The sequence below is a fragment of the Aquila chrysaetos genome, chromosome 2 (assembly GCF_900496995.4).
Source record: "Aquila chrysaetos chrysaetos chromosome 2, bAquChr1.4, whole genome shotgun sequence".
Lineage (NCBI taxonomy): Eukaryota > Metazoa > Chordata > Aves > Accipitriformes > Accipitridae > Aquila > Aquila chrysaetos.
The window spans coordinates 19,055,087-19,080,574 of record NC_044005.1 but is presented as its reverse complement, the minus strand read 5'-3'; the positions used below and the strand labels follow the sequence as shown (position 1 = coordinate 19,080,574).

The following is a 25,488-nucleotide window of genomic DNA, read 5'->3' as shown; positions in this document are numbered from 1 at the left end:
CTGTGCAAAGGTAATGTTTTGAAGAAAGGCGTTTCACTCCACGAATGTAGAACTGGGGACCTGGAGGTGGGGAATGCAGGAGGTCCTGGCAGTCTCTGAGAAATGAGGAAAGCTGTAGCAATGACCATTCCACAGATGAGGCCTTGAAGAACAATTCTCTCTTACACTTGGAAAGAGCATCTTTCCATTTCCCTCTGTTTTTGTGCTTCTTCCTTTTAGTTTTTGCTTTAAAAGCAAAGATTATGTCTTTTTTTTTTTTTTTTTTTTTTTAATTAACACCTCTGGCCTTCTGCCTTCTTTCTGTCTCTCGGTCATACTCCTCTTGCTTTATGCTTCTACCTTTCCTAATACCTACTTCTCTATCTTTGTGGTCTGCTTTCTCTGATCCTTCCATTCAACCCTCTTAGATGCCTCCCCACCCCCATCATCTCTTCACATTGTGCATGTGCATTAATGGGAAAGAAAGCAAAAATAAGAGCCCACCCATTATAGTTCTTTCTACAATGCCCAGAAGGATCTGTCTTTGAGGCATGTTTTAAAGATCATTGTAAATCAGGAAACAGCAAGGTGGAGTGAAGGGAAACTGGAAAGAGCTCTCAGCTTACGAATATATAATGCAAGAACATGGGCCTTCACTCCAGCTTAATCTTGCCAACAGTTACTAGACCAAGTTCCTTGAACAAAAAGTCATTATTATGACTAACCAGTCTGTATTTATAGAGAAGTAGCGTTAGAAGACAAACAGTTCAAGCAGCGCTCTTGCGCTAGATGTTCTTTGCTTTTTCCTGTATGTGGTCTTTTATTTCGGCATTAATTGTGGTTATAAATCATTCCCAACCTGCTTTGGAATGAGTTTACACAGACTTCATGCTGTTGAAGACATAGTACATTTATACATACAAGATATAAAGCATTCAGCAACTCCAGGGGTAAAAATACCATGTATCAGGAATCAAACCTCCAGAAGATTTAAAAAGTAATTATCACTAAAATATTTCTCTGCTTCTTGCCACAAATGGTCACAGCTATTTCTGCAGCATGCAGAGGACACTGGAGTGGGCAAAGTGGTCACTGACAGGTGTCTTTGAGAGGCGCTTGTGCCAGGGAAGGTTTTGTTTTCACAAAGGACGAGGTCTGGAGATAAAAGAGTCTTGTTAAGAGTGAGTGGTGAACAGGATGGGGAAGGAATGTGGACACCTAACCCCTGCCTATGACCATCCAGGCCAGAAAGGATGAGGCCAAAAAAGCCTCAAAGGGAGAAGAATGACTTATATTTATTTTTTTGCTGTGTTGGAATATATCAGCCCCACGAGGGGGAATGTTATTTGAACCACCCGGGGTGCACATTCCTCTGAGAGCCAGGGAACGTGGAGCCTTGGCAGGCAGGCCAGATGCCAGGCTGGGACAGAGCGACCCTCTCGCAGCCTTCCGATGTTTTCTGTCAGCTCCAGCAAAGAAGGGGATAACCCCCCCCCCCCGAGCTTGTTAAATCTCATACAGCTTTCAGATCAAATTTTTATCCTGTTTCACTTTGGAAGTCTCTTGAACAAGCTCAGCTCTTCAAAGCTGAGGCTGCAAATCTCCCAGGGAAGGTTCCTGTGTTTAATAAGCTGTTTTGACTGGAATTCAAAGAGAAAGTAAAGATTTCTGTTGGCCTAGCAATAGAAAATGTGGCCCAGACCTGTAACCCCATATCTGACCAGACAAAAATGTGTACTCTGTTAAAAACTGGAGATTTCTCAGAAACATTGGCATTAAAATAGTTCTGGTTCCCCTGAAGTCAGTAGCAAAAAGTCTCATCATCTCTAATGGAAATACCTGTGACTAATTTTATTTGGAAAGAAGGTGCTGGAAGGTGGTGCCAGAACACCAATATAACAAACCTGTAAGTTATATAGTGGCTCAGCTACTGGGCAAAACAGCTTCCAGTGTATTCTTTTCAACCATTCCACCACAAAGTTAACCCTTGAAGTGCTTCGTATCCTAAAAGCATGCTGAATGCTAACAAGCAGGAAAGCATAGAGCAACTGAAATACCATTAACATCAGCAATGCTTGTAATTAGCTTATAATGGTATAGAGCCATGATTCATGTGATTCAGACTTTCTTGAATGACCTGGGTAAAATTTTGGTCGCTCCTGAGGACCCTGTCAAGTTTCTGTGGTGTCTTGCCTCCAATGCCTTCAAGCATGAAAATGCACATCACCCTCTTAACTGCACCAGAAGTCCTGGAAACAGGGAATCAGGCTTTTCTACCACCACTGCAGTGAGACATGTACTCGTACCACTTCCTTTGGTATCCACACTTTCCATCCTAGGGCACACAGATACAAAAATAAATACTGCATCAAGACAGTGAATGTCTCCAGAGGATTTCACTAAATGAAAAATGAAATCTAACCCCAGCAGAGACCCCTTCGCTCTGACAGGTCTTGTTTTCTTTGTTTTTCTTCCTTTAACACAAATACAATCCACCATCTGCCCAAATTCAAACCTGATGTAGACTTTCAAAAACTACTCCCAGCTAACTGCAGTACTCAAATGGCAGTCTGTCCTTTCCCATCTATTTTTGTTAATGTCTCTATTCATCAAACATTCCCTCACAATTAAATTCCCATATTTGAAAGTTAAAGTGACAGAAGCGAACAGCCCTGACTGAAGAAAGCATTAGTCCTCACATTTCTGCCAGCATGGATATGAATGAACATATATGCCCTTTGCAGGCTGGAATGTTCACTGTAAAAGTTTCCAAAATCCACCTGTTTTGATTAGTATGGTTTGCATGCAGCAGGCCGGACACAGTAAAATACAGGGGTTTCATTTCCCCTTTGATTTCAGCACATCTTTCCCACTGCCTGCCCCATTTCCTGATTCATCTACATCAAAGTTAGCAAAATGAAAACACTCCTGGAAATCTACAAATCAGTAAATAAAATAACTGAGGCTGATCAATTTGCTCACATGAGGAGGACTACTTGCAATTTTCAAAGAACTGGATAGTATACATGCTTATTTCTACAGCAGACTCATCAGTTATCCCAGGATTTCAAAACTCCTAATTGAAAAACCAGTTTTTTTAATTTTCCAATAGGTATTAATACTAGCACTGGTTAGAAAATACATTTTTCCCACCTTGGAACGTAATGAGGGCAATGATTCAAATACAGAAAAATGTGCCCCAAAGTAGCTGAATTTAAATCTAGACTCTCATGGCTCCCGTGAAGCATCATGGTCTCCTCACTAGGGAAACAAACAAAGTACATAATCTGAAACCAAGTCCTGACAGAAATTTCAGACAATAGGGCAGAATCAGCCCAAAAGACAAGTCAGTTTTAGCTCTTGTGTTGTTCTGGACCAGCATTCAGAAAGAAATGTTCTGAGTTAAATGCAGTTCCTTAGTCTAAAGGCAGGCAAAATTCTCTGTTGAAAGCTCATATCTCTGTGGTTTGGGCTTTTTTTTCCTTGTCAAAGACCAGTCCTACTTAAAAAAAGATTTTGATAAAAACCTTCAGACAATCAGCTACATGTAATAACAGATAAACCCCTCACTTTATTATAAGGACAACTGAGACACAGAAATAAGTAGTGGTTACAGATTAACTTTGTGGTAGACCTGTGGACTACATCTCCAGCATTTACCCTGAGCAGCCACCAGTGATCGGTTTGATCCTGATCTCTTGATTCCAAGTTTGGCATCAAAATAAATATTTTGGCCAGTGGAATTTACTTTCGTTTAGTTCAAAAATTTTCTCTCCGTTCCTTCATAAGATGACAGTATCAAAAGCAAGCAAACCAAAGGGATATAATCTAAGTCTCCCTTAAATTTGAATAACACAGGAGCAGCTTATATCTAAGTTAAACACAGTATAAAATGGAGTAAGTGGAATTAGAATCTAGCAAAAGATGCAAAAGTAGAAAAACTACCAACACAAGAAATTTTTCATAGGGTTATTTGTTTTTTGTATTGGAGATTGGGGAATATCAAGGTGCTAAGACAACGTCAATGCTTTGCTAGGGCAGCGATTCTTTCCCTGTGTGTTTGCGCAGCGCCTTGAACAAGGGAGTTCCAGTCTCAGCTGAAGTCTATAGTCATTAAAGCAATGGTAGTGCTAACAGTTGTGTACCAGCCTCTACATAAGAAACGTGCTCCAAAGGGCTCATAGTCTAAGTGAAGAACGCAAAGCATGGGAGGAAACAATCCTTATTTATACCATCTATAGGAGGAAGATGGAGGTCCAGAAATCTGAACAACGTCACATACTGCCAACAACTGAATCAAGGTTTCCTCAGTCCCCATCTAACACTTCAAATGGAGGGCCATCTTCTCTCTCAAGGACAGAATCATAAGCATAAAAAGCATGCCGTTGATGCACTAACAAATCACCTGCCATCATATGGTTCTTTATCTCATAAAAACATTATTTCTCTCATAAAAGTGAGTTTCCTGATTAAATAATAGGACTAAATCGTATCTTAGCTTGCATTGAATAATGACTATGTGAAACGTACAGCTCACATCCTTTGAAAAAAAAGCAGCTGAACTTCAAAATACTGGACTTGAGTGATTCAATAACTAAAGGACAATTGCAGGACAATTGTTTCTGCAATGTCAGACAAGATTTAATATAAATAAAAATATAGAATAAAGATTTCTACTACTTACCAGCACACTGATTGTTTTCATCCAACTGGTAACCAAATCGACAGATCAGAGGTCTTGTAACAGTAGGGTAGTTAGGAATGGGGCCTGGTGCTGGGGGTGGTGGATAAATATTTGAATAAGGATTCAGATATGGTGATCGATACACTGGGTTTGTTCGGGGTACGCATAAATAGCCACCATTCTGATTGACACACACCATATCTCCTCTGCAGGCCTCAGGAATAGTCCGACATTCATCAATATCTGGAAGGAAGTTGCAAAAGTTAAATGAGTGATTGCTTCTTAATGGGACTTATCCAAAAAATAGTTAACACATTTGTCTCAAGGCTTCGCTAAAAAATTTGATACTGTCTTTGAACGGAAAAGCTAATCTTTCCTTGTGGAGCCTCACTTTGAAGTTAGAACATACTAAAACAGGAAACATCCCATATATTCAACATATCCTGTGTTCTACTTGTTTTACTTCATTATTAGAGGGTAGAGGGAGAGGGGAAAGCCTGCTTTGTTATTCCATAAATGTTCAGTTTAAACACTGATTTACACATGGCTACAGCATGCTACTGCCTGTTCCTGCTAGAGGGTCTGTCCAAACCACAACATGCAGATCAGGATTTCAAACATTGGTGGTTTGGTTTGCCCAGCTGTGAAACTTGGATCCCGATTTGGAACTCCCGAGATCCCTCCCACAGAAAAAGTTAGGGATATTCAGATCTGGGGACATGGTTCAGGCCTCTTTCTTGCTCCGATTGAGATCGTTGCTGAATTAAATTTAGAAAGATACAAATAGTTTAGCCAAACTGAGCATTCACCTGGTTCTCGGGGCACAGAAGCAGTGGACTGCTATGACAGGGCGAGCAATCTTTTGCTGATTTTTCCCTTATTTTTTGAGTGACTTTAATGCATGCAGAAGATGCTGCCCTGGAAACTGAATGCCTTTGATAAAAAGATGCCCTAGGGCAAAGTGCATGTTTCCCTATATTGCCTCAACAATTTACTTGGAGTTTCAACACGCTCAGCAGTGGTAGACTTTACCTGAGCCTCCAGGTGGAGGCTGCCAACAAAGACAGTAAATACTAGAGTTTGGAGGAGGAGAAGAAGAAGGAGGGTGAACAACCCTTGCCATTTGGCAACTAGACTGAGCTGCCTTCAAAATGCATCACTGCTATCTGAGAAGCACTGACAGCCAGTTAGTATGTCAACATGTCAAAGATTGGTATATACTTGCGCTATGTAAACACATACACACATATTTATATATATATACATATAAATTTTTGTATATACATATACACAAACACACATATTTGTCACACAGCAAGAACTTTTCAACTAAAACATACTAACAGCAGCACAATGTTAACTCAATAAAGTCAGGATTTCTGAACCCCAGTTGAAATGTATTGATTTAATGAAAGTCCTACCTAAGCATTGCCCAGAGGCACGATCCAGGTCAAACCCATTAGTGCATTGTTGCTAGAATGAGAAAACAAAGGACACTCAGTAACTGTGAAATGAGAGGGTTGCAAGAGTCAAATGCTCATCTGGATTATTATGCTTAGTACAATTGTTCAGCACTCTACAGTACACCAAGATGAAGTCCCTTCCCCAAAAAGAAAGTCAGCAAGGCATGAAGCTGGGGGCTCAGCACATCCGCCAGCCCCTTAACTCAGAAGGTAGTTCCCTCAGGTGGTGACAGTGTCAGGCTGTTCCTCTCCCGGGGGGTAACCGATGCATAATGTGCAATGGGCTCCATACCAGGTTTTAACACAGAAGTTACATTCTTCTGTTTTGGGGTCTTGTGTTTGCCAGAACAGGGGGGTTCAGTTAAAAGGTACTAGCTAACCTCTCTAACTGGCTCTAAAACTCCACAGATAGACCATTCAGTACATACGTCTCAACATGTTAGGCATCTGACTGAACTGAAGCCACAGTTAAAACATAACTAGCTTAATAAAAGTAAGGCTTTTCGTTTACACCAAACATTTTGATTTTTAGAGGATAAATCTTTAGATGACACATGTTCTAAGCATGCAAGGTTACTGGAAGCCTTGTTCCTTCCTATCCTGTGGTGCTGGTCTTTATCAGGGTTTCAACCTTGAGTCTTCAGCACCTCATCGGTGACCTGCAGTATTTCTAAACCAGTAAGAGTCCTGGTGATGATTGTGTCAAAGCCCATTAAAACGATTCCCTGCTCTCCCTAGTTTTTAACTGGGCCTCCAGCTATTGAGGAACGGGCCAAGCAGTTGACACAACCACAGGATCCTGCCAGTAAATAGGTTATACTAAGGAATGTAAGCAAGTGATATCCAGAAAACAGGAACCACTGAAGTAACCAGAGGGCAGAGGGATGGAGTGTCTTCAAGATTCTTCCTTTTTTGTTGTTGTTAAATGATAAAGACACTTATTTTTGGACTTTGTGGAAGAAATCAGTGGAACAGTAAAGTACTTGGTTCATGTTTGGAAAAGTAGTAAGTTGTAGATGGGAGACAAGGGGTTAGAGGACTAAGTCAGTGGAAGTGGGCCATTGCAGGAACTAGGGAGGGGACATGAAGTGAAACATATGGCACTGTTTGGACTGCATCTGTCACTTGCACATATGACTACACAAAACCACTGCTAAAAGTGTCAAACAAGTATGAAGGAATTCTGCCTTCATTTATTTTGGCATTCTGAGATGTTTTGGTATCATGTTGTGGAAAGCCAAAATATTCTGATGGGAAAATGTATAATCAGCCTCCTGTTTTAAAGAATGTACGTAGTCTACCTTTTGTTCTCTTTGCTGTGCTGTGGTGTGTAGACTACACCTAGGTTGATAGGAAAAGTTAAGATAGTGTTTAACAAAATTTTTGGGGGGGGGACAGTAAGCAATTGTTCAGAAGCACTGAAACTATCATAGAACTGGTTTCAACAACTTTCTAGAACTTTATTCTAAAAAAGATTCCAATATTGTCAGACTGACCAGTTTCAATATCTTCAGAAAGAATTTGTTGCTATCACTTTGGTTTCAAGTTGCTTTTTGCTTAGACTTCAAAAATCAATTTATGTTACAAGTTGTTTTTATAAAAATCACAATGGAAACAATATTTTTTAAATTATAAAAACAAACCCTTAAACACATCTCAAAAATTCTCCAGGGGCATGAAAAGCATTTCCCATACAGATCCAATGTTCACAAAAATATCAATAAGCATGCCATGTGCAGGAAATTTTCAATGTAATAGAAAAAAAAAACAACTACATTTCAGAGACTTTTGGCAAAGGTATTTAGAAACACAGCTCTGCACACTAAGTATATCTGGAGTATCAACTTGGAATCCAAACTTAACATGCCTTTGGGAACCATTTTTCCTAATTTAAAGTCCAAATGGAGCCCAAGAACACAAAGAACTAATGCTTCTGCTATTTCAAGAACTGGACTGCTTTACTTCCATCCACCCTCAAAAGCCCTGCCTCTTGAACAAAAATGTTTCGGCCATAAATTAAAATGAAAACTAGGATACAGTCATTCAGGATCACGGTCCAAAATTAAACAGTCTTAAGACAAGATCCTGCTATACACAGAAAATGCCTATTTATATGAATAAGTTTTCCAAGAGGGGATGTTCCCCACCACAGAACTGAGCTGTCCCTGCTCTTGTGGGATGGCTTTTCTTATTTCCTTTTCCAGAATTGTTCAGTTCAGAGGCAGAATCAAGTTTTCAGTGAGGTCCAGGTTTCTACAGGGATATTTTGCTGAGCTGGCAAGGATGAGTCAACAAGCTCAGTCCACGTTCAACTCCAGAATCCTGCTGGCTCCAAGTTCTCCCCTCTAAACTCTTAGACCACACAGCTTCCTTTTCATGTAAACCCCAGACCACAGAGCTTCCTATTCACCTGCTAGCCAGTTAAATCTCACGCCATATAGCGCTTCAGTACAAAATAGTACATAGATCTCTGCGTGCACTGCTCACCTGTGCTTTTCCAGGGCTTGAAAGGCAGACGGCCAGTGTGAAAGCAGTCAGTATCCTGTAATGTGCATAGAAAATAGGCTGAAAACCTTCTGATATGCAGGCTCATTACATAGCATTAAATACACATGGGCAAGCTAATTTCTAGTGACACTTCAGTGTATTCCACAGAGTTTTGCTAATATGAATTTGGCCTCTGGAGAAGGAATAATACAACTGTGGGCCAGATTCAGAGCTCAAAGTCACTGATTTTACTATGGTTTCCTGCAGCTGGGATCAGAATCAGACTGTACATGTCTATTAACTAACCTACTTTTTATGACACCCCGTGCAGCAGCTGTTTAATGAACAAGTGTGCAATATTCGATAAAGCATTTTTGCCCCTCTCTGACACCTTTCTTTTGAGAATATAAAAGTTTTTCTTGCACATTATGCACATTTTACAGATGGGTAAACCAGAGCACAGGCCCTGCCTAAGCTCAGAGTGCAACGCATTGGCAGGGCTGCAGACATGTCATGCAGGAGGTCCTGAATCCAAGCCAGTTGCTCTAACCGCTAAACCGCATTTCATCCCCAGGAGACTGTATTTGAGATTAATCCATTTTCTTAGGGCCAGATTCTGTCCCTTTACTCAGTCTTGAGTAATACGTTGCTCTGCAAGTAGACGCACTTGCAGAGTGTCATCAGCTAGTACAAGTTGCTATCTTCAATGGAGCCTTCCCCAGTTATATCATCTTAGCATCTAGTGGGACTTACTGGGTCTCTTCACTGCAAGTGAAAGAAAAGGATCCCTTCCTAATAGAGCTTTATGGCTATTTTTGGAACTCCTTACCTGGAGCATAAAAAGTCTGATCATCCAAGTATTTACTAACAGGCAGAAAACCAGGAAAGGACAGTAAGAAATGATTTTTTTCTATGTACTATGGATTTCAGTGTTTTGCCACTGCCTTATATAAAACTTCCTCTCAATACAATTAGACCCACCTCTTGCTTATCTTGGATTCTAGTTCTGAATGGCAATTGTATACAATACATTCCCACAAAGCCAGTACAGGAAGCAAGGGAGATTTTAGGTAGCCTTAGTTCTGCTACCCAAGCAAGCTGCCAACTTTCTCTCTTAGAGCTGTCTTTGATTTCCAGTGCAAACTGAGCTGCTGAGCAAGACCTACAAATGTATCAGACAAAACCACACACAAACAGTGACCGACACATTTGGACAAATTTGTTTTAAATGAGGAGACAGGCACAAGTTCTGAGAAGTAAACATAAACCCTAAAATGGTTGTTCATAGTGCTGCGGAGACAGATCGTGCTTGTTGGCAGCTTTTGAGTGACAAGGGAAGGCAAATTCTGCACAGACTTTTCCTTAGAGTTGGATGCAAAGATTTCAAAGTACAATGTATATCCATTTAGGTTTGCACTTCATTTATTGATTCCTCAAATCTTTTTGAAGAGATTTTAAAGCATGCCCTGATATAAAGATTGCACACTTACTTTGCATATAGCAAGAACAGCACTAGAAGGAAATCGAACAGGTTATAGCTGAATGTCAACATACCTAGCAACTGGGCTACGCTCTACATTATTGCAGAGCAGCGCGCGCTAACAAAATCCCCTATAAAACTGGTCAGACAAAACTCATACGTTTCTAGACAGTCTTTAGTTTCCGTTGTTACAAGATGATATATTCTTTCCTTTGCGGGGGGGGGGGGGGGGGGGGGGGGGGCTGACCTTACTGCCTCATACGTGTTCTGCCTGCAACCACCATCTCAATTTGCTCATTACTTTAGATGTCAAATCCCCTCAAGAATTATTAATAGACATACAGCACAACCTATCAACACTGTATGCAGCGGGTCACAGTAGCTTGCCCAGCAGGCAAAATATTTTAAACTAGTAATTAACTTCTGCAATAGTAACTAATTAGCTTCAAATCAATCACTGTAGCCAGCAGGATTGTTTGCTGTCGCAATTCAGCACTCCCGCGGATGCCGGGGTTCCTAAAGCACAGAGTATAAGCACAGATCAAGAAGGAACTCGTCAGAGACAGCACAGCTTTAATAACAGACAGATCGTCTTTCCCCACCTCTGACCATTGAGATCCTGTCTCTTTGCAAATGGCTTTAGCAAGTGGATTGGCATACCGAATCCCTGCCACCGATATTTTCCACAAGTAGGTTTCCCTTCAGTAAGTAAAGAAGTTTCATGCATACCACTTACCTTTTTAATCCTTGCATGTCCAAAACCGTTGGGGAAAGGTGGAAAAAACCAGAGCCTGTGCTGATGAATAACTAGAAAGTTTTTCCAAACATTACCCTCTGCTAACACTTCAGTTCCTCAGTCATTTATAGTCCAAAGAATGAAATAGCAAGTAATGGAGAAGATCGGGAGCCGTCTGTACCTCCTCAGACACTGGAGAGAATACAGAGAAAGCACCTGGTTTTGCTTAGTTCTCTTCTGTAATTCAGCATTAAACCAATTGGAGGAGGAATGTTAAAAATGAACACTTCATTTTCTAAGTATGTTAAACAATGCAAATGGGGGCCTCAGCCTGGGACAGCTGGTTTAGATTACAAAGCTCACCAACTGGCTAGACTCCTCACAACAACCTCGAGGAGCCTGCCAGGATAAAACACTAACAGCTTGAAGGAAAGCCTCTCCCGCTGCAAACTTCACAGTTAAATGTGCCTCAGAGCAGAGAGCACCGTTATTGGACAGAAACCCTTATCAAGGGACTGGAGAAGGGAAGGGATTGTTTTCCTTGCTCTGAGAACAAAAAAAAAGTCAGGCTTTTTGGAGGCCCTCTAGCCGGTGTCTCGGACGATGAATATGCAACACTCGCTGCTTCGTGCCAATGGCATACTGATGAAAGGTCTGACCCTCTGGGAGATGAATAACTTGAATTCATGACGATCGCAGCTACAGGAACTATATTGCTTAGGGATTATTTGAAAACAGGAATAAACAAATTAAACATTCAAAGGAAAACAAATGGCTTGTCTACAAACACTGGCCCTTTTTAAATTGACCCCACGCTTAAGGAAGCAGTTTGTGAAATGAAATATTTCTCAGGAAAAACGTGTCCTGCAGATCTCCAGTTATGATTGAAGAGGAAGGAAATAAAGTACTTTTTCAGGTGTTCTGCAACTTTGCCACAGGCAGAGCTTTACTAGGTCAAGCAGAACATTTATGAGATGTGAGAGGTAAGCAATCAGATGCTGCAAAGGTTATGCTAGATCCAAAGATGAACACTGAAATTAAATAAGGACATAGACATTAAATTACTACTTTGAATTTCTGCAGAGTCTTCCATTTGAGGAAGCCCGTTATTCTTAAGGAACATGAAATGTCTGATGAGATAAAAATCTATCATACATGTCTCTGTAACAGATTGAGAAACAGAGTTATTATAACAGATATTCATAAAACTGGCCTCTAAGCATGGATACCCAGCTTGAGAGGTACAAAGACTGAACTGCTTCAGGATTGCTGAGCACCCACAAGGCATATCGGTGCCAATGGGAAGTGCAAGAGCTCTGTACCTCGCTAACTGGCTATAAATGTCAAAATTATTTTTAAAAAATGACAGCACCAGCCGCTCAGTGCCATTTCTGACAGTTTGTCTCTCGGTGACTTGCTTACATCACTTGCATTGCATGGAAAATTAAACACTCTCCTAGAATTATTCAAACAGTGTCAATACATTTGCAGATAAACAAGAACAAGTTAACTTATTTTAAATAGATGTCCCAAAAGCTTAACAAAAACTCACAAAAGGGACTTCTGAAGAAGCTCATTGGGCATGTTGTGAGAGGAAAGGTTTGTCATGGGTCAGAAAACACGCAAGAGATGGAAAGCAAAGACTGGGCAAATTTTCATTGTGGCAAAAGGTTAACAGTGAGTATTCTCATCACTCCGTAAGTCCAGTGTTTCTCAATACTCTCAATGATCTGGAGAGCTAACAAGTCTAAAAGTAGCAGTGCTTACTGTATGTTAGGTGTGTGAACATCTACTGAAACTATGAGAAACAGCTCTACAGCAAAGCAGATGCTCTGAGTATCCATTTGTGTGGATGAAGAGCTTGCTTCATATATTTGTTGATCCTTCACTTGCTGCTCCACTGAATTTTTCTCACCATCATATGGCAAAATCATTGTATGCATGCCAGAATCACTGTACAAATGCAGCACCAGTCTGCTCCCAAAGAATTGCCTCAGACTATAAGAGTTCTGATTCATGAGCCAACTGGCAGAGGTGCTCCAGTGCTGGAGACAGGAGGTGGATCCAGACCTGACCACCTAAGGGGCTCCCTTAAGAAGGAGCACTGTACAAATGTTTTGATTTTTCCTGTCTCCATCTGACAGCTGGAGTGGATAAAAAGCAGAGTATAAAAAGTGTACCAAACCACAACTTGGGCTAGTTTACAGCATGGTGACTTTTTTTTTCCTAAATAAAAGGATTTGATGTTATGGTTAAGTGGAATTTCTGCAGTACCTTTCTGTAACTACCATGACCCACAAAATAATGAGATGCAGCGACACCCTTCTCACAACTCTCTTTGATATGAAGAGTTGCATAAAGGAAGATGTTTGTGGTACATAACCCCCCTTTTGTTCACCCTACAAAAACATGGACAATTCAATATACCTTTCAACACCATGTGCTGACACCTTCACCATTTATGTTTAAGATGGTGGCTAAACTTCAGGTTTAGCAGCACTCTCATTTCAGTGGTCTCAACTATCCCCTTATGTCATAAAATCCACTACTTTATTTAGATTACCTTGACATTTTCTTTGTCTTCATGAGGAGGTGCAGAACAGTCCCCAGTATAAAATGGGGCTCTGTTAAGTAACTATGTTCTTAAAGTTTGCTTAGTGCATAGCCAGGGTTGAAACTATATCTCTAATTATGTTTAAGACTTGGATTTCAAAAATTGTGTAATACATATTCATAAGGGGCACATAAACCATGTCATGTAACCTTGACTCTACCCTCCCTGGAGGAGACGACCAAATGTACGAATTGCGCCATGCTTCTGTAGATAATGCACAACACTGGGTTAACAGGGACCCTCAGCACTGAAGAACATAATCTTTTGAATGCTAAGACAAAAGCTGTATATAGGTCAGGGAACTCAGTAAGAGTTAATTACACTCAGCACTCCTGAACAAAATATCTGCCTCACAAAAACAAGTCCTCATCTACTAACTTTTACAACACTTCATCTCCTTTTTAAATTCTGATACTATACTTACATGTCTCCAGAAGTAAATGTCAAACACCCTTCTTAGATGTTCTTATTATTTTTTAAAGTCCAACCTCTCTGAACATTCTCAAGGACATTGTCAATCTGCTGGAGCAGAGTCAAATCACACACATCTGTATGGTGGTAGTGTGACAGCCCAAAGTCATTCTAAATGACAAGTCTTAGGCATCCTTTACGCAGCCATACTGACCTGAATTCACTAAAGGAATTTGCCAATAACTGACACTTTAAGGCCCTATATGTCCAAGCTTTAGATGCTTAAAACATCCATTTTGCTCCTACCAAACCTTATGGAACCAAATTTTCTACCAACAAAACTGGTAAAACACTTAGAGCACAACTGCTGGGAGTTTGCAGGAACAATTGCATTTTGATAGCACCTAAGCCCCATGAGATTCGTAAGTTGGGCTTTTACCTGACTGTGGAGATTGATCCAAGTGTTCTTGGAGACTGCCAAATGAGCAAGCTTTTGATATTGTCACACGTTGATATAACACATGACAGGCAGTGATTTGAAATACACACATCTCACCCTACTGCCACATGAATAGCTCTAAGCACATGGGAAACTTAGTCTCAAACCCTAATTCTGCCTGAAAAAAGAGTAGGGCTTGTTTCTTCCACTTCCCAGGAAAGAATCTCAATTGCAAACTCCTGGTGTTTGGGGAGGGTTCCCTCTCCTTTTTCAAAGATGGACTACCTTACATTATCACTGTCTGAATTGTAATTGCCGTCTCATAACATGAACGATGCAATAACCTGTTCCAGATGGCTCAGGCCAGAAGCTCAAAAGCACAGTCCCACACATATTTTCCTTTCGTAGCCAAACATAACACAAGCAAGAATTAACAGTGCAAATTAACATAATATGTAATTGTAAAAACATCACTAGTGCTAACTAAAATGTACTGGGAACGTAGAGTCTCTGAGATGTCATGTCGCAGCTCACACTACTGTTTTTAGGAAGGAGAAAGTGTAACAGTTTCTGTTGTGTTGCTGCCTTTTGGGGCTTAGTTGCCTCAACATGGTACAGTTACCATCTGTGTGAGATATCCGTGGAAAAAAGAGCCAATACAGCATCCTTTCCTTCCCTCCTGTATGGGGATGTCACCCATCTGGCTGAAGCATGTGTTCCGTTGGGATGACAATACCACTGACGGTATCACTGCTTCCCAAGAACAGTAAGCAGAGTGCCATTGTAATGTTGTAGCAGATAGTCTCAGAGCATCCTACCAGACAGACCACAGGATTTAAAGGTTTTGTTTTACTTTATCTAACTCTACATCTTATAGATGTTACTATCTTTACAGGTCTGTGGTCACTCTGATACTGGTTTCTAACAGCACAGATTCTTTTAGGAAAAAAGTTATCAGTGGAAAACCCAGGCACACTGGATCCATTCTCCAATGTAACAACACTAAACATGGACTAGTATCTGACTCCACTTTATTGCTTTGAAAACATATTAATTATCCCATTAAATGAGGAATAGTAGAATCTAGAGGTAAATACCAAAACCCAAACAGCTTAAACTTATGCCCAATGAACTGCATCTGCTGTAAGACAAAACTATTTCAGGTATATTACCTTTAGTGAGATCAAGTTTGACGTTCATGATCATCTGTTTAGCTGTAGTGTTTTGTAGGAAGGTCTAGGAAGGACACCTGAGGCAAAAAAGAGCAATATTCTTGGAAGAATGCTTCAGTATGGTTCGGGGTTTTTTTCCCCCAACAAAAGTAAAGTAAGCAAGCAAACTAAAATCTTTTTATAACTTTCCCAGGAAAAAATACAGAATCTTTCACAGCATTTTTGGTGCATGCGACAACTCTCAGCAGGTTCCTTCCTATTACTATTAATTTGCATTATTCTTGATTTTTCAATACTTAGATGACCAGCATTTATGCTTTTAAAACTATTTTCCTGTAAAAAGTGTATAGAACATCATCCTGTACCTAAAGACAAAAGATCGCCTCGAGAACTCGCACCTCTTCCTTGAGTTGTTCTGAGTATCTGAGAACATGATGCCCCAGCCACTGTTAACACTTTTACCTTTTTTTCTGTTGCATCTCATCCTTGAGCACAGCTCTGGTAACTGCAATTCACATTTTGCCTGAAACTAGACAGATATTTTAGTTTATTTTATAAGATTGACATGTACATAAGCTAGGCTGTGGTCTTTTCTCCTCTGCATTTTTGTCAAATCATAGAATGATTTGGGTTGGAAGGAACCTTAAAGGTCATCTAGTTCCAATCCCCTGCCACGGGCAGGGACACCTTCCACTAGATTGGGTTGCTCAAAGCCTGTTTTGGGTTTGTGTGGCAGGGTTTTTGGTAACGGGGGAGGAGCTACAGGGGTGGCTCCTGTGAGAAGCTGCTCGAAGCTTCCCCGGCTCCAAGTCGGACCCGCCTCTGGCCAAGGCCGAGCCCATCAGCGATGGTGGTAGCGCCTCTGGGAGAACAGATTTAAGAAGGGGAACCTGCAGCGGAGAGGGGAGTGGGATGTGAGAGGAACCCCTCTGCAGACACCGAGGCCAGTGAAGAAGGAGGGGAGGAGGAGCGGGGGAGGAGGGGATGCCCCTGCAGCCCATGGTGAGACGGCAGGCTGTCCCCCCCAGCCCACGGAGGGGAGCAGGGGAGCAGATGCCCACCTGCAGCCCGGGGAGGAGCCCACGCCGGAGCAGGGGGATGCCCCCCAAGATGGCCGGGACTCCATGGGAAAGCCCGCGCTGGAGCAGTCTGTGACTGAAGGACTGCAGCCCGTGGAAAGGACTCACGCTGGAGCAGTTCGTGAAGGACTGTCTCCCATGGGAGTGACCCCACGGTGGAGTAGGGGAAGAGCGTGAGGAGTCCTCCTCCTGAGGAGGAAGGAGCGGCAGAGACAATGTGTGAGGAACTGACCCCAACCCCCATTCCCTGTCCCCCTGCGCTGCCGGGGGGAGGAGGCAGAGAGAACTGGGAATGGAGTTGAGCCTGGGAAGGAGGGAGGGGTGGGGGGAAGGCATACTAAGGTTTGGTTTTACTTCCCATTATCCTCATTTTGATTTGATTGGTAGCAAATTAAATTGATTTTGTTTGTTCCCCAAGCTGAGTCTGTTTTTTGCCCATGGCCATAATTAGTGAACGATCCCTCCCTGTCTCAACCCACAAGCTTTTCTTTATATTTTCTCCTCCTCATCCCACTGGTGAGGAGGAGTGAGCGAGCAGCTTCATGGTGCTTTATTGCTGGCTGGGCTTAAACCACAACAAAGCCCCATCCAACCTGGCCTTGAACACTTCCAGGGATGGGGCACCCACAACCTCTCTGGGCAACCTGTTCCAGTGCCTCACCACCCTCATAGTGAAGAATTTCTTCCTTACATCTAATCTAAATCTACCCTCTTTCAGTTTAAATACATTACCCCTTGTCCTATCACTACACGCCCTTGTAAAAAGTGCCTCTCCGGCTTCCCTGTAGGCCCCCTTTAAGTACTGGAAGGCTGCTATAAGGTGTCCCCAGACTCTTCTCCAGGTTGAACAACCTCAACTCTCTCAACCTGTCTTCATAGCAGAGGTGCTCCAGGCCTCTGATCATCTTCGTGGCCCTCCTCTGGACTCGCCCCAACAGGTCCATGTCCTTCTTATGTTGGGGGCCCCAGAGCTGGACGCAGTACTCTATTCAAATGGTCTAGACAGTGTGGTTGAAAACAATGCTCTTTAATCCTGTGACAAGATGTTTACCAGCCCCCTTTAATAACAAGCGTAAATCCTTTATGGCCAGTTTCAGCTAAGAATGACCTTCCATAAATAAAGACATAAACTCTTAATACTTCTGGACCAAGACTAAAGTCTGTTGCACTATTTGAGCAAGCCAACATTCACTTTTTGCAAGTGCCTGGGATACATAAACCATTGGTCTCCAATTATGACCAGACAGTTAGAAGTATGTACTAAAACCTCCCTTAGAAATATTCAGGACCAACTTATTTTATGCTTAAATGCTTCAAGACTGCAGTGTCTTTTGCAGTTTCTCAAGTTCTTTACTGACTTGTACACCACACCGTACACACTGGGCACACATGGCACAACAGCATCAGGCTGCATGTTAGAGCAGCTGACTGGAGACAGTAGTTCACCCTTCCAAGTTAATCTGGCAGCGTTCCCTGTCTGCTGGGGCACGTGTGCTAGTACAGCATCAGCTTCATCTGTGCTTCCTCCTTTCCCAGGTACATAATTTCCATCACATGGAATTTACATTTTGGGTGGGTTTTCTTTTTTTTTTTTTTTTTTTTTTTTTTTTTCAGATTTAGTTGAGCATCCTTTCTCTCCCCCCCCCACCCCCTCTTTTTTTTTTTTTGATATTTCACTTTGTCTGCTTAGGCAATTCACTTTGTTTTTATCCAGAGCAAAAGATTGCCCTCTGTAGCATCAAGCATATTCTGCATTTTCCATTAAAACACTTCAGGTTCCGAGCAAACCCAAACAAGTCTGTGGAAATGCCATCTCTCAACGGGGATGTTTAAATGTTCACAAGTATGTGCATTATTTTTGTAAGGGCACCTGCCAGAACCCTGCTGATGAATCCAGAGTAGAAAAATATTTGACATCAGCCCTCTCTTTCAGAGCTTCTCTCCTTCCAAGTGGTGGAAAATTTTCCCTTTTTAAATGTTTCACTCTTTTAGGGGCACATATAAGCAAAGACTTCGGTTTCTTCTTCCAATAAAACAATCGGCAAAGATGCCTACATTTTTTGATCATTTCCTTGTGATTTCCAGGGTTAAATGTTAGACAAATGTAGGAGTGGCAGAAAGTTTCTGTATGAGGAGGAGGATAATTTTGACTGTTTTGTCAGCTTACTCAACTGCTTTCCTAACCCCAGAAGACATTTTCAAACTTCTCTTCAATTTAAAAACTACTACACTTAATTTACTTATTCCCATAGCAGGGATTACACCATTTCACATTTGCCTGTTTACTTTGGGGGTTTTCTAAGTTAACCATGCTGTTTGGAAATAAAATGGCTATGAAACTGAGTGATAAAAATGATGTGTGCTGTCTTTGTTTTCAGACTCATCATCCACTGCTCTGCAGCAATGAGGGCTGCTATAAAGAAGCAATTCAGAAAGCTATAGGTAGCAATTCACAGCAGAAGGAGCTGAGCGGTACTGGGAGTTCCCCCTGCAGAAGCAGCCTGGCTGATCCTAGGGGCTGCAGTCTGTTGGGGTGCTGTGGAGGACCAGAACCTCAAGCAGCCATGTGAAAAATCGGTGGCATGGGACCCTTCTCCCAGCAGAAGCACTTGTACTGCTAACAGAGACCATAGCTGGAGCCTGATAAAGCAATCAGTCCCCATTTGGTCCACTGTTTCAGAGTAAAATTCAAGAAGCTGAAGTTGTGCCAGATGAAGAAAATAGAAAGGAACAAAACCTCTGACAGGTTAAATGTAAAAAACAGAAAAGCAAGCCAAGAAAGTTTGAGAAACAAATCATAAGAGGCATAAAAGCTAATAATAAATTCTTTTTCAGACACACCAAGAGCACGAGAACTGCCAAACAGTCTGCAAAGCCAACAAATGAACAAGGTATAAAAATAGTAAAGATAAGATCACATAGAAAATTAAGTGATTCTTCTTCAGCTGCATTTGCTAGAGAAACTTCAAGAGGTTCCCATAGTGGAATTAAAAAAGAAATTATACTTGGGAGGATCTGCCTAAAATTCAAGTGCCAGCAGAAAGAGGTTGTAGAATAAATCAAGAAAATGAAGAGTAACAATTCATCAGAACTCACTTGACATTTAGAAATCAAGCGTTGTAACTGAATTAAAAGTGAGGGTATGCAACAGCTGAATTATTTATCCTAAGTGTGACCTCTCACAAAAATTGCCTTAGTACTAGAGAACAGAAGTTACCAAATAAGATACTGTATTTAATAGGTTTCCATATAATGCTTAATAAAATACAGAACAGTAAATCCATTCTATCAGGCGAATCAGTAGCACAGCACAGGAGACTGTTGATCTTTTAGGCATAGATTTCCTTGGAGATTACCCTTAACAACTACGTATCTCAGAAAACTAGCTCTGATCCATGATATGTGGATTTATTTTTACATTTACTCTGTAACTCTATGCAACTGAAACTGGCCCCAGCTGTCTCCTAACTGGCACCTGTAAACAGCAAACATGAAATTTTCCCAGCAAAAACTTGGGAATTTGGGTATAATAGTTGTCGTTTATTTCCAAGTCTAGGATTTCATCTACAACCTTTGTAGCCAGCCTTGACAGCCCAAGAAAGGGACCATGGAATGGGCACTGAGGCCGAGTTTGGTGTGGCTAAGACTCGCAGAGGTCTTGGCACTGGAACATGCCATTAGGAGGTCTGCTGAGATACTTTTAGAAGACTGGGGAGTGGGGAAAGAGGGAAGGATCCAAGAAGGTAAGTCCAACCACTTTTTGAAGTGGAACTTCTCAGCACGAAGCCCATCTCTCCTCTATAGTCTTTTAGTAGCAGTCATAGACACATCAGCACCACATGCAACTGTTAGGCTCAGTGCCAAGCACAAAGTCAAGACCATGTCACTGTGACAGAGCACACGTAACCTTCCTCCTGTGAGTTACAGGCTCAATTCAGCCTCAGTCTGGCCTCTCACCAGCGTTTTGGTTATACCTCCAGAACTGGAAGGTTGGCCCTTTGGGTTTTGATCAATTCCCATTTTTAGTTTCTAGTGGAAGTATTTTCTTTCATGTAACTAGGTTTACTAGTCACATTTGGCCAGGGCAGCAGAGGCTTCAGGTTGCCTGCAAAGCATCTGACTATTAAAAGTACCAGTACAAGGAAGTTGGAGCCACTGATTGATTGAGTTCAAGAGAACATTGCAGCCAGAGTGCTGAGGGCTCCCTGAATCCCCAGTCGAAGTAGGCAGGTTCTGGGCAGCACACCATAGTTGTCGTTCTGTCCATAGTCCAGTAAAGATATAGGTACCGCCTGCAAGACCTTTGCCTGCAGGTGACACTCTGCAGGGCCTTGAGCCCGAGACCTCTGCAGACAATGTGCTATGCAGAGCCTGGGTTTGGGTCCAGACAGATCTGGCAAGTCTAGTCATGACTCATTCATTTGCTTTAGAATCCTGTACTCCTCAAATTTTTGTAGTTTCATAATAAGCCTCCTCTAAGTTAGCTGAAAACTGTTGAACACATCTGTTCCTGCTCCTATTGTCAAAAATAAGGCAGTCTTCTGTGTGCCTTTTTATTGGCACCCTTTACTTGAGCATACAAAGTGCAGTCTAAATATTTTCCAGTTCTATTTCCAGAAAAAGTTTCAGTTTTGATGACTATTTTTCAGTGCTCCAGTCTGCCATTCAAGTCACTTTCTTTACTATATTTTTACTCCTAGTACAATTTAGTGTTGGATCCATGGTATGACATGTAAATTGAAACATACGGATGAACCAGAATCAGCTCAGTGATTTGCTTGTAATTCTGAAAACACCCTTTTATTACAAACAAAAGCGTCACTCAAGTACTTTAATACCCTGTAACAATAGAGAAAACTGCTGCAGGAGACAGGGAAACATTTTTACATGAAGGTTAATTTTACAACCAACATTTCATATAGTTGGCTCTTCTCATGACTAGCTGAATCCTTTATTTCCCTTCCTAAATGCAGTTTCTCAGACACTTGCACCTGAAAGTGTTCAGGATCACTCTCATGGGCACTGTTTATTCTCCTGAGAAATAATGTTTGCAGCTCTCATCTTTTATACATGTTCCTATTTAGGAACTAATATTTTTATCCAACTCACCTTATTTGCTCAAAACTGCTACTACCTCTTACTGTTGTGCTATTTACATCCAGTTGCCACTTTGTTGCTTAGGCTAAATGTACTTTTATTGATAATACTATACTTACTGTTCAGGAACCACATGGATTCAGGGCACCCACGTTGTATAAATCAGGGTACCTTTATTTAGTTCGATAAATCCAGATGGACATTTTAGACAGACTTCAGTAAAGGAGCGTGGATGCTAGCAAACGCATTTCATCTTTCTCATCTACTTGCAGGAAGTTCACACAATCTCCTTTTTTCAGCAGACTAGGTTAAAATTTACCTCACATGATAAGCATACAGGCCCTAAAAGACACATGTGGTTGATCTACTCAAATATACGCCCAATACGAACATTGTAGCTACGTTTCACTATTGTACATTAACGCGTCTTCAATCAGGAAATCTATTGTCCCACACTCATTTGCCAGTTTGAACTTGTTTTCACATCTTCGTGAAACATGTCAACTCCTCTGTTGTCACTGACTCTGCATGTACTTGCCAGTTAACCATAAAAAACACCTAAGAGAATTTGGGAATATATTGCTTCAGAGCAGGGGGTGTAAGTCGCAAGATAGGCTGGGTCTTGCCAAAGCAAAACTGGACTTCATTAAAAGTAGATGACTAAGGACTCCTGCATGCACACAAGCTTCCCTCCTGGGTCTCTTCCAGCTGACTGAGCATTAGAACCAGAATCTGAGATTGTACAGGTTTTACGATTCTAGCAAAAAACCCCAAACCAAAACAGAAAAAAGTTTACACTCATTTCTACATAATTCAAAGGGTAAGATATTTATACTCCTAATATTTGACAGTAGATTGATAGTTTGAGGAAGACTAGCTACATACAGTATGATCCAAAGACTGCCAGGCACTTAAGAAAATGGCAAGTTGTCTCTCCCAGTATAAATCAAACCACAAGGATCCAAGGGATCCTTTTCTCCATGATCTCATATAAGGAAACAAAGCTCTGGCCACAGCTTCTATTGTTGAATAAGAAGCTGCAGCCATCTTCTCCTTTCTTTATTGATTTAGGGCAAAATTCGAGCAAAATGGAACACTGCTACAGAGCTTTGTGCAGCTGCTACCATTGGTCACCAGAAACCACCTAATGAAAATGCGATTATCTGCACTGCTGTCCGTTTCTGGGGCTCAGCTCCGTTCGTATGTGGCTGAATGATCTTGAAGGCATAACCTTAGCTGTGAAGTTTCCTCATTTGCGTATTCAGCGAAGTTCCTTCAAGCTTGAGATGTCAAGTTTGACCTTTTTTTTAAATGTGGCAAAGCTCCAATCCCTACCAACACACTGTATCTTTAAAATAGGAATTACTCTTTCATCTTATGAGCATAATGAACAGTTTTGAATTTGTCAGGGGAATCAATGTTAAATTTGATCAACATGTAAGTATATTAAATTTATCAGATTAATTTATTCTCATTTCACTCAAAAACAAGCCTTCTGGGACTATGCTACTACATGTATGTTTTTCTTGACTGCTGTATTTTTCTAAGCCACCTAATAAATGACATCAGAAATCCAGCAAGAGAGAGTCATCTGTGATGTTCCATCCCCCCTCTTTTTTTACCTTGAACTTTTGACTTGGTGCGAATCTGCACCTCTCAAAAATTTGAACAGTCACTACGTTTTCAGCTGTGAACTCCACAACTACATGCAAACATCTGAAAGACATTCTTATCTCTAGTTAGGTGATCTAGCAGCATACACACTCAGCTTCTGCAACCACAAGAGCCATCCCAGCTGTGGTACTACAACATTCGCAAGAATTTATAGTTATAGGAGCAACTCTAAATAGTGTACATTCACACTGTAAGAAAATATTGCTCTGGTAATAGGAATGAAACAGAATTGGCAGAAGCAGACTTAAAAAAGGGGCACTTTCTTTCTGGGTGAAATGATCCACGTAGCTGGAACTATGAGTAGCAAGGGAGCTGCATCATGTTTCCTCTAAGAGGGGGGAAATGTGTATGGTTCCCAGGGAGAACAATCCCAAAAAAACCGCCCCAAAACAACGAACCAACCCAAGGTGTAAAAGAACTCAAATCAAAACACCTACAAATAGAGAAAAAGGGGTGTTTTCAGTCTGCTTAGGAGGCGTGGGAAATGTTTTTGGTGTTACTGTGGATATTCACAGTAATATTTATTAGCTGACCATCACAGACTAAAAAAGGTTAACCTTTTGAAAGGCAGTTTGGCAGAGACTGCCAGAAACTTGAGTGCAAGCAATACTAGTTTTAAAATCTAATATGTGAGAGGCTGTTTAATGGCTATCTTAATACAAGAGTAGAGAAAGATTAGCTCACTATCAGTGCTCAAGGATGATGTACAACATCTGTGAGCTTTTAAAAAGAAATTAGATTTAACCAGCAATGCCACAAGCTCAGTAAGGCACAGAATGACCCTAAATTACTTAATATGGGCACTGACTGAATGATAAATGCCCTTTTTTATGTATGAAAAAATTGAGTTATCTTTCATTTGTTATTTCCTACAAGGAAAAGAAGCCTTTAATGACTTGATACAATTTTCTTCTCCTTGGCAAATGTTTGAGAGTTTCAGCAGCATGGCTGAACTCCCAATTTGGAACAGAATTGTCCAAATTAGCCTTTCAACAGATGTAACACAACAAGCAAACAACAGGCACATTTCTTGCACACTTATGCTGGTAACATGTTTTAACGACTACCTACTACAAAACGTGTTTCAGAGTTAGATAGGTGATGCTTTCAGATAATGAAATTTAGAACGTCATGCTCTTCTATAAGCTTGAGACAACTACAATAGTCCAAGACTCAGCGCTGCTGCTGCTGTTAACAACATGCCATGTACAAATTATTTTTTCCTTTAAATAAAATGCCAGGAGCTGTCTATTCCTTTTTTTTTAATTGAAGACTGGTTTCCATATTTAAGCTTTGTGGGGCTGCAAATAAATTCAGCAGTATATAATGGCACAACACAATAGAACAAATATTGTAGGCTGGTGATTCTTATATATTATTTCCTAAGAAAGCTAATTAGAAGCTCTCTACCTGAAAGACAACTATGCAAGGGAACAAAGTATTAAATTTACTGGAAGGGGAAAAAAAGAGCCAAAATAAAACAAATACATACAATGTTTTTAATTCCTCAAGCCTTATTGCTACCACTGCCATATGTGTATATATACATATATGTATTTTATGTTTTGGGTTTTTTTAAATATTGACAAGACTACTTTGGTTTGAATGTCTAGATAAATCAAAGACTTCTGTTTGAAAGAATGCATAAAGCTATTATCCCCGCTCTTTCCACAGTGTACTAATGTCTCTCCGTATTAAATGTTTGTAGTTTTTATTCAAGTAGGTGACAAAAAAAGAATTTAATTTTATTCTAGTTAAATCTACTCCCAAACCAGGAGTCTCTGGGAAGATGCAACATCAAGTTTACAAGTATGTCTGATTAAACGAGTTGAGAAAATTATTCTTGAACTTTCACATGATAATGTGGCAATAAAGTCATCAAAACTGGCAGCAAGATGGTATAAGGGTTAAAATTGCAAAGCTTTCATGAGGTATGTGATAATGTGAAATACTTACAAGGCAAGCATCTTCCATTCTGTCTCTTCTGCTTTATCAATCACTGCTATATATATTCCAGGTAGCCTGCCTTATTAGTAACTATTCATGCAAAATGGGTCAAGAACATGAATAAGAAGCAATAATAAAATGCAGGCTGGGAACTGACATTTGGTAAAAAAAAAAAAAAAAAAAAAAAAAAAAAATTCTTTCTACACTGGTCACTATAACATGACAA

General features: G+C 40.8%; 1 protein-coding gene across 1 annotated transcript in view; it reads right to left on the bottom strand.

Annotated features, from left to right (window-relative positions):
- FBLN5 (fibulin 5) overlaps positions 1 to 11,319 on the bottom strand; it is a 47,524-nt gene extending 36,205 nt beyond the window's left edge. Inside the window, exons 1-4 of the mRNA XM_030000126.2 lie at positions 10,830 to 11,319; positions 8,614 to 8,668; positions 6,085 to 6,136; positions 4,664 to 4,906 (exon numbers count right to left, since the gene is read on the bottom strand). Coding sequence (XP_029855986.1) covers positions 4,664 to 4,906; positions 6,085 to 6,136; positions 8,614 to 8,668; positions 10,830 to 10,846 — 367 coding nt within the window. The 5' untranslated portion in view covers positions 10,847 to 11,319. The remainder of the gene's footprint in view (positions 1 to 4,663; positions 4,907 to 6,084; positions 6,137 to 8,613; positions 8,669 to 10,829) is intronic.
- Between the last annotated feature and the right edge of the window lie 14,169 nt (positions 11,320 to 25,488).